Source organism: Trachemys scripta, chromosome 22 (assembly GCF_013100865.1).
Source record: "Trachemys scripta elegans isolate TJP31775 chromosome 22, CAS_Tse_1.0, whole genome shotgun sequence".
NCBI classification, from domain to species: Eukaryota; Metazoa; Chordata; order Testudines; family Emydidae; genus Trachemys; species Trachemys scripta.
The window spans coordinates 9,418,328-9,434,750 of NC_048319.1; the positions used below are offsets into that span (position 1 = coordinate 9,418,328).

The 16,423-nt window shown below is 46.9% G+C and overlaps 1 protein-coding gene across 6 annotated transcripts in view; it reads left to right on the forward strand.

Annotated features, from left to right (window-relative positions):
* The window catches only part of ACSBG2 (acyl-CoA synthetase bubblegum family member 2), a 47,173-nt gene that overhangs the window by 18,285 nt on the left and 12,465 nt on the right, over positions 1-16,423 (forward strand). For all 6 annotated transcript variants that reach the window (XM_034755215.1, XM_034755216.1, XM_034755211.1 and 3 more), the window contains exons 5-11: positions 2,363-2,451; positions 3,388-3,508; positions 4,364-4,444; positions 5,317-5,466; positions 13,827-14,003; positions 14,932-15,113; positions 15,355-15,588. In XM_034755215.1, coding sequence (XP_034611106.1) covers positions 2,363-2,451; positions 3,388-3,508; positions 4,364-4,444; positions 5,317-5,466; positions 13,827-14,003; positions 14,932-15,113; positions 15,355-15,588 — 1,034 coding nt within the window. The remainder of the gene's footprint in view (positions 1-2,362; positions 2,452-3,387; positions 3,509-4,363; positions 4,445-5,316; positions 5,467-13,826; positions 14,004-14,931; positions 15,114-15,354; positions 15,589-16,423) is intronic.

The window sequence follows — 16,423 nt, forward strand, 5'->3', positions numbered from 1 at the left end:
GAGATACATTTGCTAATTGAATTGTTCTGTCTGAAACTTCTCATGTGCTCATGCCAGAGGATGACTCTTCAGGAGGCTTGTGAGTTGGGGTTTTTTCCTCATCTTGGATATACATAACATTCCTCAAAGGAATTTAAACTTAGACTCTAACCCTGGCTTATTCTGTTGTGTAACTTAACTCTAAAAATGTGGGTTAATTCTAGACACATTTATTATTTAAATGTTTAATTTTCCTCCCCGCCCATTTTGAAAAATTCAAGACAACCTTACAGAACTCTCAAACTTACCAGCCAAGCCTCGTTCTATTTGTATACTCTCTGCTGCAATAACTAATGAGACCCAAGGATGTGATTATACTCTCCAGAAAAATCTTTCAAGTCTGGTTCCAAGAGGTCAGGCTATTCTTAAACTTCTCAGCAACTGGCAGGGGCTGCTGCTTGACAGCGCTATTACTATACGCGAGTGTCTCCTACTGTCCATGAAATGTTCGGTCTGTTTATTAAAATATCTCAAAACTAAGGAAATGGCCAAACTGGAAAAAGTGACCTTTGAATAAGAGTGAAAAGTTGCTTCAAAACTTTCTGCTAGCTTTTTCACTAGCCTAGAAAGTCTTGTGTGCCACCCTCTTGCAGGAACTCTATGGCTGAATATATTGGACCTCTTGTCCAGGTTTCACTCATGACTAGAGAAGATTTGTCAAACTAAAAATCACATGTGCTTTCTGTTAGCCTATTGCTCTAACTTGAAGAAGCTCTGAAATCCCAGACTCCTGCCCTTTCAATTGGGTAGTAGGAGTTCCTGCAGCAGAACCAGGAGGATCTGATGTGAAATCCTGGTCCAATTGAAGTTCATAGCAAACCAGCCCTGGGCTTCAATGGAGTCAGGATGGATGCCCTTGATGTTACTGATAAGTCACATTTTAAATTAAAATGTGACTAACCTAACCTTCAAAAGTAACTATGAAAGGTACTAAATACAACTGTCTCCTACTAACTTTCTCTTTCTGCCATTTTTTTAGATTTTGCCTAAGTCCACAGAGGGAGCTGATATCTGTCTAGATTAAGCTCATGAGTTTAGATTCCTGATCTCGTCTTAAACTATAATGTATTACTTCATGCCAATGAAATGGTCTTATTGCATTTGCTGGGAGTCTGCATTTGCACTTTGAACAAAACAGAGCAATGTCTTGAGACTTAGGGTACATCTACACTACAGCGGGGAGTCGATTTAAGATACGCAAATTCAGCTACGTGAATAGCGTAGCTGAATTCGACGTATTACAGCCGACTTACCCCGTTGTGAGGACGGCGGCAAAATCGACTTCTGCCGCTTTTTGTCGGTGGCGCTTACTACCACCTCCGCTGGTGGAGTTAGAGCGCCGATTCGGGGATCGATTGTCGCGTCCCGATGGGACGCGATAAATCGATCCCCGAGAGGTCGATTTCTACCCGCCGATTCAGGCGGGTAGTATAGACCAGGCCTAAATTTTAACAACTTGTATGTTGGTTCTGTGCAGGGCTGGTGCAAGGAAGTTTCGCGCCCTAGGCGAAACTTCCACCTTGCATACCCCCGCCCCCGAGCCCTGCGGCGGCAGCTTCCTCCCCCGGGGAGCCATGCAGCAGCTCCCCACCCCAGCTCACCTCTGCTCTGCCTCCTGCCTGAGCACGCCGCCCCTGCTCTAATTCTCCTCCCCTCCCAGGCTTGTGGTGCCAGGGAGGTGGGAGAAGTGGAATAGCGACCACGCACTCGGGGAGGGGGCGTAGGAACGCTGTATTGTTGTGGGGGGTGTGTGTGTGTGTTGTGTTGTGGTGTTTTTTTTTAAATTGGGGGCACCGCTTTTTGACGCCCCCAAATCTTGGCGCCCTGGGCAACTGCCTGGTTTACCTAAATGGTAGCACCGTCCCTGGTTCTGTGCTAATGCTTGAGGGAATTTCTTTAATGCAAATCCTTTTGTATGCTGGGTGGGCTTTTTCTTGATGTTTATGCTCAAAGTATAGGGCAAGATGTTCAACAAACTAAGGCCTATATTACCACTTTATGTTGGAAAAACTGTCGCTCAGAAAAAACATATTCAAGCAACCTACGTTTATTTCACTGGCAAAAGTGGTGGTGTGCACAGGGCTATGTCAGTGGGAAAGTTTCTCCCACCAACATAGCTACCACTGCTTGTTGAGGTGGTTTTATGTCAACATGAGAGCTTTCTCCTGTCTGCATAGAGCAGCTACACAAGTCATCATCTTATAGCTGCACCAGTACAGCTGTGCCACTGTAAGCTCGCTAGTGTATACATGGCTTAACTCATTTTAAGGCATTTAATTTTCCAAGAGAAATAAATCCTATCCTATCTGATCTTTGTTTACAGTTGGGATTGGAGCGTTTCCATGGAGTGGGCATTTTGGGATTTAATTCTGCAGAGTGGTTTATTGCTGACATTGGAGCTATTCTTGCTGGGTAAGAAACCAATTTAGTTTGCACTGGCACTTTAAAGACTCTTACATTTTCAGATGCCCATAGATGTTAAAAACATGATGAAACTATTGATGTCAAAGGCTCTACTCTGTATTTGTGGCTAAAAATTTGTTTAGACTCTAGATATACCTTTTTAACGATCATTAGTACTTCTAATAACAAATGAACAAGGCAGACTAGAGGGATCTATCTATTGCTTGATTAGAGCAGGGGTTCTCAACCTTTTTTCTTTGAGTCCCCTCTCCCCCCAATATGCTGTTTAAAAACTACACGGCCCACCTGTGCCACAACTGTTTTTCTGCATATAAAAACCAGGGCCAGTGTTAGGGGATAGCAAGCAGGGCAACTGCCTGGCTCCCCCCCACCACAGGGAGCCCCACAAAGCCAAGATGCTCGGGCTTTGGCTTCCACCCTGGAGGGTGGGGCTCAGGGACTCGGACTTCAGCCCCATGCGGTTGGGCTTCAGCTTTCTGCCCTGGGTCCCAGTGAGTCTAATGCTTGGCGGACTCCCTGAAACCTGCTCGTGACCTCTGGTTGAGATCCACTGGATTAAAGGATGTTGTGCTTCCAGAACGCTGAGCTGAAGCAATAATACGCTAGTCTGAAAGAAAGTTTCATTGCACTTCATGGTGGGGTGGGGACGACGACTGCAGAACCTCAGCTCAGTTACAGGCCTAGTAAAGACAATCTAGTATATTGTGGCTCCTGAAAAACACACGTTATAAATCTTCATTAATGGAATCTCAGTTTCTAGAACTTAACACAAAGGAGGTATCCTCATTACAAAAAAGGAATTTAGATTCATCTGTCTTTACATCACGGAGCACTTTTCCAGGTGGGAAGGCTCTTCTGTAGGGAGGCCAACTTCTGAGACTGAAATCCTTGACTAGTTACCCTCGAACTCTGATTTATTTATAGTGGTTTTGCTGTTGGCATCTACACCACAAACTCTCCTGAAGCCTGCCAGTATGTAGCGGAGAACTGTGGCGCTAATATCCTGGTTGTGGAGAATCATAAACAGCTGCAGAAAATCCTAGAAGTAAGTATCTTTTTATAGAGTTGTTTAGGGGTGGCAGTGGCATATGGAAAGCATTTGGCTGGGTTAGATAGTCAAGAAAGTATTTAAATTACATCCCTAGCTCTACTCTAGGATGTGTTCCCTCTCTTCTGTTCGTTTATTCTGTCAAACCAAGAGATGCCTGTTTCTGGGCTGGGAATGGAAGGGAACTTGACAGTATGGCAGAACTGCCCCTTTCCCCCTGCGATTTCAAACCACACTGGTGTGTGCGTGGCACTCTAAAGGGATACGGTGGAGTACAAACACTCACTAATGCTTGCAAGCCTTCCTGTGAGTGCGCAGGGAAGACCAATTGGGACTAGAGTGAAAAGGTGATTGCAATGTTAAATATGAAGACTGGAATCTCATTAAAACTGAAATCAAACAATCCAACCTGTGCTCTTGCCCCTCAGAGGTGGATGGGTGGGGGCTGGTAGCCAAAGTACTTTTCCAGGTGGAAAGTTGAAGTTATAAACGCACGGTTTACACTCCTAGTCAAGGCTCTGAAACCGTCAAGGAATACCACAAGCAAAAATAAAGCGTCACTACAAATTCCATGATGCTTTCTGGAAATCAGGATGTTCCTGTAAAACTTCAGTCTGGATAATTACTTTCCAACTACCTGAAGTTCCTCCAGTTCAAATAGTCAGAGAATCCAACAGGATTCTCTATCATTAAATAGCATTAATATTCTCCACTCCAAAGGTGGCGGTGTTTTCAGTTGTGGGGGAAGCCATCTTCAGACTACATCAGAAAGTTCTGTTGCATATCTTAAGCTAAAAGGAAGGCGCAAGAAACACTAGTTTGCTCTGATACCTTGCTTCCTCTTTACTGCAGGTTCAGCACAAGCTCCCTCTTCTGAAAGCAATCATCCAGTACAATGGAGAGCTTAAGGAGAAAAGACCAAATCTCTACACTGTAAGTAATGATACTTATGTAACACTTGAGGTGTTGCTTGCATATTACAAACCCCTCTGAATAACTAGCTACAGTTTGTGGTGATGCTGCAAGTACACCTCTCTTGACATGCAGCTTTAGTGAGTAATACTGACAAACTGTCCCATTGCCATCTCTCATGGCTCACCTGTGGAGGGGCCCTACTTTGTTCATCAGGGAACAGTTTGGGGTGGGGAAAGAGTTCTTCATCTTCTATTATGTTCTTTCATAAATTGCTTACACTTATACACAGTGGATGGAGGTGGGGGGAATACTAGAAGATAAGAATTCTCCACTCACACAAGTGGTAACTTCACAGCTGTGCATCATGGATGTAATGACTACACAAAAGCCATGGAGAAGTAGGTCCTTTGAGAGATGAAACTCTCCTGGAGGGTCACCATTTCCAATAAAGCACAAAAATGGCTTTTCTGGAAGTGTTCCCAGTCCTATTTTTAAATAAGCCCTTAGACAAGACACAAGCAAGACTCAATGACAACATCACTACCAGCCCAGGAAGCTCCCTTAAAACTACGCCCACAAAACATGTCTTCCTTCTCCATGTGTCAGTAGAACAAAATCACAGCGCTAGGGCCACCCCCTCCATATTCCACACACCCATATCCACCTCTTAATACACTGTATTGTAATTGAAGTGAATTCTTGATGGAAAGACCTCCATGGACTAAGTGAAGATATAATTAGATGTGTAAACCTGTGAAATCTCACTGGAAAAACAATCCTGGTCTTCACCAATTTAAATACCTCCACCCACCCCAGCCCTTCCAGACAGCTTAGTTGCATATGTGAAAGAAGGTGTAAAGCCTGACCAAGCTCTTTACTTTTGAATGCAGTGGAGTGAATTTATGAGCCTTGGCAGTGAGGTTCCAGATTCCCAGCTTGATAAGATCATTGAGTCCCAGAAGCCTAACCAATGCTGTACGCTGATCTATACCTCAGGAACAACGGGACAGCCAAAGGGCGTTATGCTCAGTCATGATAATGTAAGTATTCTTGCCTACAAGTAAAAAAGAAAACTGCTTTTGGCTTTCAGATTTCTCTGGGATGCACTATTTTAAATAGTGTTGAGTTTGGAAGAAGGGCCAAATATTTTAACACTAGGACGTAATTGAAATGAACACAAATTAACTTTGGAACAGTTTCTCTTTTCAAGACCACATTTATTTATTTATTTTATTTAAAGCAAGATTTGTCAAAATTCATTCACTCTGACCAGAAGTAAGGCAAATCTTGCCTACGTTGTCATGTCCCACAAGTGTATGTCCAGAGCACCCATGGCTTGGTCAGAATAGATCTCTAGGAAAAGAATTATTAGACCTATTTTGTCCTCCAAATACAGAGAACCATTTTGCACATTAGTGACAGACTAACTTCAACAAGGGCAGTACTCTTCCATAACCCAGATCAGGACACTGAAACTGTTGCTGGGTTTCTTGTAGACTTGGGCCCTACTGTTCATTACTGCTATAATGGCTAGCTCTTATGTATGTCTCTTCTTTGTAAATTGCATTGAGATCTAATGATCAGTATCTCAAAGCTTAACCTTGGCCAGCATTCATGGGGGGCGCTATTTAATGAAACAAGACTAAAACCCTCACCTTCCATCAAATGGGATGGCAGAGCCACCACTAACCTAGACACTCCTCTCCATGGTGGCCTCCGCATAGAGGTGACTCAAGTAGTTTGGGATAACTTGTTTCCCTAGTATTACTAATGCTGTTTTACACACCTTATGTAGTTTGAGACTAGTCAGCCAGCAAAAATGTCAAATTAGGAGCATCTCATGAATCTGTTTTGAGGTTATGCTCTTTGTTCAGCTGGTGAATCTGTTAAGATCCCAAGAGAGCCTCTGAAAAGCGCAGTCCTTGGACTGAAGGGCCACACCTAATGTGTGTGAGACGAAAACCGAGGCTTAACCTCACTCCAAAAGCACAAACCAAACCTGTCCAATGGTCATGACTGTCTTCTGTGGATGCAAGTTCATACAGTTTGCTTTTTGAAACCCTTCTTAAGCTCTAAGGCCTTGTCTACACTACGAGAGTAGTTCGATTTTACTTAAATCGAATATTTGGAATCGATATTGCAAAGTCGAACGTGTGTGTCCACACTAAGGACAGTAATTCGACTTTGTGAGTCCACACTAACGGGGAAAGCGTCGACATTGGAAGCGGTGCACTGAGGGCAGCTATCCCACAGTTCCCGGAGTCCCCGCCGCCCATTGGAATTCTGGGTGGAGCCGCAAATGCCTTCTGGGTAAAAAAAAAAGGGGCCAGGGTGCTTTTGGGTAACTGTCGTCATCCGTCCATCACTCCCGCCCTCCCTCCCTCCCTGAAAGCGCCGGCGGGAAATCATTTCGCGCACTTTTCAAGTCATTGACAGCGCGGACGCCACAGCACTGTGAGCATGGAGCCCACTGCAACCATCGCTGCAGTTGTGGCCGCTCTCAACGCCTCGCAGCTTATCATACAGGTTGCCCTGAGGCAGATGCAGAAAAGTCAGGCGAGGAGGCTACGTCAACGCGGTGATGACCTGAAGTCTGAGAGTAGCACAGACTTCTCAGAAAGCAGGGGACCCAGCGCCGAGGACATCACGGTGGCAATGGGTCATGTTGATGCTGTGAAACGGCGATTCTGGGCACGGGAAACAAGCACTGAGTGGTGGGACCGCATAGTGCTGCAGGTCTGGGATGAATCACAGTGGCTGCGAAACTTCCGCATGCGGAAGGGAACTTTCCTTGAACTTTGTGAGTTGCTGTCCCCTGCCCTGAAGCGCAATGACACCCGGATGCGACCAGCCCTGACTGTCCAGAAGCGAGTGGCCATAGCCCTCTGGAAGCTTGCAACGCCTGACAGCTACCGGTCAGTCGCGAGCCAGTTTGGGGTGGGCAAATCTACCGTGGGGGTTGTTGTGATGCAAGTAGCCAAGGCAATCGTTGATGTACTGCTGCCAAAGGTAGTGACCCTGGGAAACTTGGAGGCGATCATAGATGGCTTCGCAGCGATGGGATTCCCAAACTGCGGTGGGGCCATAGATGGAACTCACATCCCTATCCTGGCACCGGACCACCAGGCCAGCCAGTACATTAACAGAAAGGGCTACTTTTCCATGGTGCTGCAAGCACTGGTGGACCACAGGGGACGTTTTACCAACATCAATGTCGGATGGCCGGGCAAGGTTCATGACGCTCGTGTTTTCAGGAACTCTGGTCTGTTTAGACGGCTGCAGCAAGGTATTTACTTCCCGGACCACAAAATAACTGTTGGGGATGTGGAGATGCCTATAGTCATCCTCGGGGACCCAGCCTACCCGCTAATGCCCTGGCTCATGAAGCCCTATACAGGTGCCCTGGACACTGAAAAAGAACTCTTCAACTACCGGCTGAGCAAGTGCAGAATGGTGGTGGAGTGTGCTTTTGGACGTCTCAAGGGGAGATGGAGAAGCTTGCTGACTCGCTGTGATCTCAGCGAAACCAATATCCCCATTGTTATAGCAGCTTGCTGTGTGCTCCACAATCTCTGTGAGAGCAAGGGGGAGACCTTTATGGCGGGGTGGGAGGTTGAGGAAATTAGCCTGGCTGCTGATTACTCACAGCCAGACAGCCGGGCGATTAGAAGAGACCAGCGGGAAGCGCTGTGCATCCGGGAGGCTTTGAAAGCAAAGTTCCTGAGTGAGCAGGGTAACCTGTGACTTTCTAATTTTGTGTACAGAGAAGCCTTCACCCCACTTCCAACACACGTTTCAAAATAAAAATAGTTCTACTTTGTTAAAGCACACCGTTTTCTTTAATACTGTTTTCGCGGGAATTTTTTAAAACTGGGACGCAGACTGTGGTGCGGAGCGGGTGTAGTGTAGTCGCACGAATGCAGCTTCTAAACTCAAGGACTGACAGGCTCCGCTGCGGTGGGATGGTTCTTTCAACGGAGCCTGTCACCCCTCCTGATACGGACTGTGTGTATGGGGGGTCTATGTGAGTTTGTGGCAGGGGTGGGACGGTTACAGATCCCCTGCTGTGTGGCTCTGTGATCCTGCCTAAGGACCGCCGCTTAAGATCTCTAACTGCCCTCCCCTGACACAAAGTCACAGAGCAACCCACCCCCCACCACATAACATGAAAAGAACCTCCCAGACTAACCAGGGTAAGTAGTCACTGCATCACTGCACTATGTATGTGCCCTGCTGCTGTGCCTGCCCCCTACTATGTACCCTGCCAAAGGTGACTGTCCTGTCCAATTACCAACCCCCTTTCCCCCCCCTCCTCCAAAAGAACATGATGGAAACAGTAGTTAACAGAAACATATTTTTTATTATCAACTACACATGGGACTGGGAAGTGAAACTTGGACGGGGGCTTGTGTCAGGCGGGAAGGAAAGAACTTGTCAAACTTTGGGGACTGAGAGCCTTCTGCTGCTCGAGCTCTCTGCAGGGGTGGAGTGAGAGTTAGCAGGGACTCTGCCGCCTCTCCTTCTGTGCACTTTGGGTGAAGGGAGTATGGGACTTGGTGGCGGGGGAGGGCGGTTAGAGATGGACTGCAGCGGGGCTCTGTCCTCCTGCCTCCGTTCCTGCAGAACATCCACAAGGCGCCGGAGCGTGTCCGTTTGCTCCCTCAGTAGTCCAAGCAGGGTTTGAGTCGCCTGCTGGTCTTCCTGACGCCACCTCTCCTCCCGATCCATGTTGGCTTGGTGCATTTGGGACAAGTTCTCCCGCCACTGGGTCTGCTGTGCTGCCTGGGCTCGGGAGCAGGCTATAAGCTCTGAGAACATGTCCTCCCGTGTCCTCTTCTTCTTATGCCTAATCCTCCCTAGCCTCTGGGAGTGTGATGACAGGCTAGGTTGTGAGACAGTCGCAGATGGGGCTGTGGGAATGGGAAAAAGGGAGTGAATTCCTCAGAAAGATAAATGTAGTTGTGAACAAAGAACATAGTCTTTCTCTGTGAACAGGACCATGCACAGCACCTATCACATGCGCACTCAGCACAAGGTCGAATTCTCGGCCTTCGCATTCAGTGTCTGGGGTTTTGCAGAGCACTTTTGAGAACCCTGTCAGGACAACGGAATTGCTCTTGCACGCAGACATGGTAAGCCGTAGATTCGTGGCAGCTTAAAACTTTAATATTAGCAATGGCCTCATTTCACATTGAAATCAATGTCGGTCCCTGCTGCCAGCAATCCGGCAAGCAGGAAGTCTGCTCCTGTCCCACACCCTCGCGGCTGTCCCCGGGAACGATCCCTTTCGGCTGACCCTCTCCCGCCTCCACCGCGTGGCTGCAAACCAGCGGTTACAGTTCTGTAAAGGAACGGTAAAGCAGTCCCAACACTAACATTCCCCTACCTCATTCAAAGCAGGTCATCATGAGCGACATCACCCTCATGAGGATCTCTGAGAGCGACAGACAGAGAATGCTCCGGGAAAGCCTTCAAAGACCAGGGCCGTATGCCGCCATGCTGTGCCAAGCAATGATTCCAGAGTACTTGCTAGTCTCGTGGCGCGGCAACGTGTCCTACTACGGAGGACCCAATAAGGCCGCTCTCCCCAAGAACCTAATGCAGCGGATTTCAAATTACCTGCAGGAGAGCTTCCTTGAGATGTCCCAGGAGGATTTCTGCTCCATCCCCGGACATATAGACCGCATCTTACTGTAGCTGCAGTAGCAGGGACTAAACAGTAGAGCGGCTTGGGCAGGACAATCATGCAAAACCGGACATTGCTAGATTTTTTTCAAATAGTTGCACTGCCCATGACTGAACCGTTAAGTTAATCAAACTAATCATGAGAAACCCATTTTTTAAATTGTTAATAATCATGTTCTGTTACAAATAAATGTTTAGATGTTTACAACACTTACTGGATGATCCTTCACCAGATTCTGTGTCCGGGGTAACGGCTGGGGAGGGTTGGTAGGGGATCTCTGTAAGGGTGATGAAGAGATCCTGGCTGTCGGGGAAATCAGCGTTGTGAGCGCTGTCGACTGCCTCGTCCTCCTCATCTCCTTCCTCATCTTCCCCGTCCGCTAACATGTCCGAGGATCCGGCCGTGGACACTATCCCATCCTCAGAGTCCACAGTCAGTGGTGGGGTAGTGGTGGCGGCCGCACCGAGGATGGAATGCAGTGCCTCGTAGAAACGGGATGTCTGGGGATGGGATCCGGAGCGTCCGTTTGCCTCTTTGGTCTTCTGGTAGCCTTGCCTCAGCTCCTTGATTTTCACGCGGCACTGCGTTACATCCCGGCTGTATCCTCTCTCTGCCATGTCTTTAGAGATCTTCTCATAGATCTTTGCATTCCGTCTTTTGGATCGCAGCTCGGAAAGCACGGACTCATCGCCCCACACAGCGATGAGATCCAAGACTTCCCGATCAGTCCATGCTGGGGCCCTCTTTCTATTCTGAGATTGCACTGCCATCAGTGCTGGAGAGCTCTGCATCGTTGCCAGTGCTGCTGAGCTCGCCACGATGTCCAGACAGGAAATGAGATTCAAACTGGCCAGACAGGAAAAGGAATTCAAATTCAAATTTTCCCGGGGCTTTTCCTGTGTGGCAGTTCAGAACATCCGAGCTCTTACTGCTGTCCAGAGCGTCAACAGAGTGGTGCACTGTGGGATAGCTCCTGGAGCTATTAGCGTCGATTTCCATCCACACTTAGCCTAATTCGACATGGCCATGTCGAATTTAGCGCTACTCCCCTCGTCGGGGAGGAGTACAGAAGTCGAATTAAAGAGACCTCTATGTCGAACTAAATACCTTCGCGGTGTGGACGGGTGCAGGGTTAATTCGATGTAACGGCGCTAACTTCGACATAAACGCCTAGTGTAGACCAGGCCTAAGTGTACAATCTCCCAGACAGTGACTGTAGATTGAAAGCAGAGTAGTATTGGCCACAGAGACTAAGGCAATTGAGGAGAAAGTGACTGAGATGCCCTGGCAGGTCTAATCTTCACTTTCTCTTTGTAAGTAGCTTCTGCGTACACAAAGTGTCTTTACTGAATTCGTTTTGATCAAGAGATTTGGGTACTGGACCCAGTCTGCTTTCCTAGTGCCTGAGCAGACCCAACAGGGAACATGAGAATTTCCAGACCAGTGCTCCATCTAGTAAATAGCCTGTCAGAAGGTGCAAGACTGCCCTGCTGTGAGCAATGATGGAAATACCTGCCCATAAGTGACATTTCTTCTCCGCTTCCTCAGAGTATAAATGGCACATGCCGTCAGTCACCCCTGAGAAGGGGGAGACCTACTGCTGCCCTTCCAGTAGCAGGGGGCTGAACATCTACTTGAAGCATACATCTAGGAACTACAGAAGTAGACCATAACACCAGATGGGGGACTCTAGTCACCATGACCCCCAAATCTGAGTCATTGCTTCCTGGGATAATCAGCTGAACATGAACTCCCAGTGTGACACTGATCCTTGGATGCATAAATAGGAGATTCTTGAGTAAGACTAGAGGGGTTTTTACATTTTTAAATTGTTCACTACTGTGACCATGGCTGGACTACTGTTTCCACAATTCAAAAATAGGGAAGGGATAGACTCAAGGTGTGGGATCCACAAAACTACTCAAGTGCCTAAGTCCCAGTTTTGGCTCCACTGTGATCCATACAACTCCTGCTGAATTCTGTAGGCACTGAAACTCACTTGGTGCCTAAGCTTGTTCAGGGTAAAAGTTCCCTCAGCGTCTGTTTCATGCTCTGGACATGTGCACTGCTGCCTCCATCTAGGCATCCGGATGCCTATCTCCCACCTAAGCCCAGCCTAGACAGTGACTCTCGAATCAAGGAAAGACTGGCGTTCAGCCACTATAGCTGCATGCAGAGCCTGATCTCATAAGTGGCCTCCAAGCAAGCCCACTGGAGCAGCTCTTACTCAAAATCTGGCTGGAGGAAGGGATAGTGGTGGTGCCCACTCTAGCTTTGTGCCCCAGTAGCTAGAGCACTCACCTGGATTATGGGAGACCCAGGTGCAATTCCCACCGCTGAGGTGGGCTCTACCACTGAGCTATAGGACATTCTGATGTGGGGCAGTCGCTGGACAAGAGAGTGGGAATGGCTGTAGCACAGTGTTTAGGGCACTCACCTCCTGGGTCCCGTCACTCATTATTTACACAGTGGAACAGCTTCCTCAGGAGAAACGGAGGGAGCCCCACATCAAAATATCCCAGACCTCAGTGGCTAGGGCACACTCCTGAGAGAGAGACCCCTGTCCACATGCTCCCTTCTCCTCCTCTGCCAAAGGGGGGGGAATTGAACCTGGAGCTCCTATTTCCCAGGTGCATGCTCTAACCTCTGAGCTAGAAACTGTTTGTAAGGTGGGCATCACCCCCTCCAGCCACTTTGTGTAGAGTGGGGCAGAGTCTAACTCCTCCTCGTGAGAAGTGACTTCGGTGCCTAAGCTGCCTGACTCCAGATGGCTGGTTCCCATTCATGGGTTGCTAAGCAGAGATAGGCACCTATCACAGAGGGGCAGGGTTAGGACACACCCCTCTGGTGAGCATCTCCCACTGGCTGTCTTAGTGGGCTTCCCGCCTAACATGGCTTTTGTGAATTGCATTCTTAGGGGCTTATCTCTCCCCATTTGTTACAGAGGAAGCTTAACTTGGCATTGTGGATATGTGTTTCCTGTGACTTTCTAGATGCCTAAAAGTTAGGTGCCATGATGCTCAGCATTGCAACAGCTGAGTCCCTTCATGAATCCCACCCAAGGAGCACTGTCTAGTTAGCCTCACAGAGAAGGTTAAGGGGTGACTTGGTCAGCCTACAAGTACCTACGGGGGAACGCATATTTGATTATTGTCTCTGCAATCTAGCAGACCAAAGTATAAGATCCAGTGTCTGGAAACTGAAGCTAGAGACGTTCAGACTGGAAATAAGGTGTAAATTTTGAAGAGGGCAATTAACCACTGAAACAGTTTACCAAGAGTCATAGTAGATTCTTAATCAATGGCAACTAGTAAATTAAGATCAGATCTCTTAGAAAAATATTTGTAGTTCAAAAGGAATTATTTGGGGAATTCTATGGCTTGTGTTCTACAGAAGGTAGATTAGATGATCAGTGGTCATTTCTGGCCTTGGAATCTAGTAATCTAATTGTTACCCACTTAACCTTAACTGATAGGGCTCGTTCTGATTTCCCCCCCAAATTGATTAAGTTAAACACAAGTTTCAAACTAGCCGAAGAGACCAGGAAAAGGGAGAAACTCCCAAAGTGAAATGTTTAGTGGATTTAAAACACACAAAGCATACTTGTTTAGATACTCTGCAGTTCACAACATTAAATAACATCTGTGTTGTGCCTTGCAAACTTGTTCAGAACCACTAGTGTGAATGGTAACCATGAGGTGCTTCTGTTCTCAGATAACTTGGACTTCGCTATCAGCAGGGCGCTACGTACAACTGACCGAAGCTACCGAACAACAGGAGCTGGTGATCAGCTATCTTCCCCTCAGTCATATTGCTGCTCAAATGATTGATATTTGGCTGCCAATAACCTTTGGTGCACAAGTTTTCTTTGCTCAACCAGATGCACTGAAGGTAAAGACCATGCTACTTAATCTAGAGGCTTATAGACAGTAACAGGGCTGTGTAGCTCAGTGTTTTTTAGCAGTCGTGTCACAAGAGGAAACCTAGGTCGGCTATGAACAAAGCTGACAAAATCCTGAGAAACTCAGATTACGCTTATCCAAGTAATAGTAAATAACACTGGTTTTGTAACCTAAAACAGACCCTTAAACTCGACACACTAGCAAGTAACTCTGACATCTGTTCACCTTTCTGCTCTGTATTGTACAAAGATGGAGAAGGTGACCATGACTCTGAATCTATATGAATATATTGGGTCCTTGAATGTCATTTCAGACACTATATATTCTGCAACTTCCCTTTCTAATAGAGGGGTAGTGCAGTGGGTTTACTGGCCATACTCCCAAATCTCCCCAGGAGAAAATCTCTACCCTGTCATGTGAAGGGCCAGGTTTTTTGCCCTTGATGCATAGTTGGCACATGTGCATCTGGAGTCAAAGCAAGGGGCATTAACATGCCCTGGCCTTTGAAAACCAGAGTTTGTGACTAGCACTCGGAAAGCAAACTCCTCTCCACGCTGCTAGTCATACAAAAAGGCAAGGTGGCTAGTATGAATGTTCCAGGGCTAGACTAATTGCTGAGCACAAGAGGCTGGTTTCTGGGGGCACTTAGCTTTTGACACTAATCTGGAGTCCACAGTGTAGTGGCACTATGGCATATTGTGAGTTGGATTCCTGCAAGTTGAAATGGGTGCTGATTCTGGGTTTGTGCCCCTTGAAGATGGGAGTGTATTGTAGGAATGGAGTACTCTACTCATTAGTAATCAGTGTTGACTCAGTCCATCATCGGTGGCTTTTGGAAGGAAATCTAGGTGTCAACTAGAAACAAAACCTCTTCTGAACAAAAGTGGTTTTAAACGTTAAAATTCTACTTCACTTAGGGCAGCTTGATAGACACCTTACGGGAGGTGAGACCAACAGCTTTTATGGGAGTGCCTCGTGTCTGGGAGAAAATACAAGAAAAAATGAAATCTGTGGGTGCAAAATCATCTGCTCTCAGAAGAAAAGTGGCAGCATGGGCTAAGGAAGTAGGATTACAAACTAACCTGAAACGGATGAACGGGTAAATTTCTTTGCTTTTTAAAAAAAAAAAAAAAAAAAAAATTAAATGCAGTCTGTAGATCCTAATAGCATATTATGCCCTAATCTGATGGGATGCTAGCAAATGTAATATGCAGGATTGTCTTTAATGTATGGTCTGTAGTAAAAAGTTAGGAGCATCTTCTTCTGAAACGAAGTAAAACTTGGCTGTTTAGGATGACAAGATAGACTAACCTGAGCCTCTTTCAATTCTTCTCTTAAAGGGCTTCTGAACTCCCAATGAACTTCCGTCTAGCCAGGCAGTTGGTGTATAAAAAAGTTCGGAAGGGTCTTGGACTGGATCGATGCACAAAATGCTACACTGGGGCTGCCCCAATTACTAGAGAGACTCTGGAGTTTTTCCTGAGTCTTGACATTCCTGTGTATGAGTTGTATGGCATGAGTGAGAGCTCTGGACCTCACACAATCTCTCTTCCAGATGCGTTCAGAATCACTAGGTATGTATTCCTCGTTGTGGAGAAGAACTAGATAGCTGACTCTTGCATAAAGAACAACTTAATTAGTATTTCTCTCATACAACTTGGATCACTGCTGCCCTTCGCTGAGACAGGCAGCTCCCCTCCTTCAGCCTGTACCAGCATCAGCTAGCCACCAGTAAGAGGGGCTTGGCAGCGAGCTCTTCTCAACTGTGAGGCTGAGGTACAGGAAAGGTGGAACTTGCCAGTGGCCTATAGAACAGGAGCTCTGTTTTAAAGCCTAAATCATCCAGGCTCTCTAGGAGACACAACTGGGAAATGGAGGGATCGAGAGAAACTAATAAAAGAGGTGTCAAGTATCAAAGGAGTAGCTGTGTTAGTCTGGAGCTGTAAAAGCAGCAGAGTCCCGTGGCACCTTATAGACTAACAACCATATAGTAGCATGAGCTTTCGTGGGTGAATACTCACTTCTTCGGATGCATGTAGTGGGAATTTCCAGGGAATTGCCCCTGGAAATTCCCACTACATGCATCCAAAAAAGTGAGTATTCACCCACGAAAGCTCATGCTACTATATGGTTGTTAGTCTATAAGGTGCCACGGGACTCTGCTGCTTTTACAGCTCCAGACTAACACAGCTACTCCTTTGATACTTGACACCTCTTTTATTAGTTTCTCTCGATCCCTCCATTTCCCAGTTGTGTCTCCTAGAGAGCCTGGATGATTTAGGCTTTAAAACAGAGCTCCTGTTCTATAGGCCACTGGCAAGTTCCACCTTTCCTGTACCTCAGCCTCACAGTTGAGAAGAGCTCGCTGCCAAGCCCCTCTTACTGGTGGCTAGCTGATGCTGGTACAGG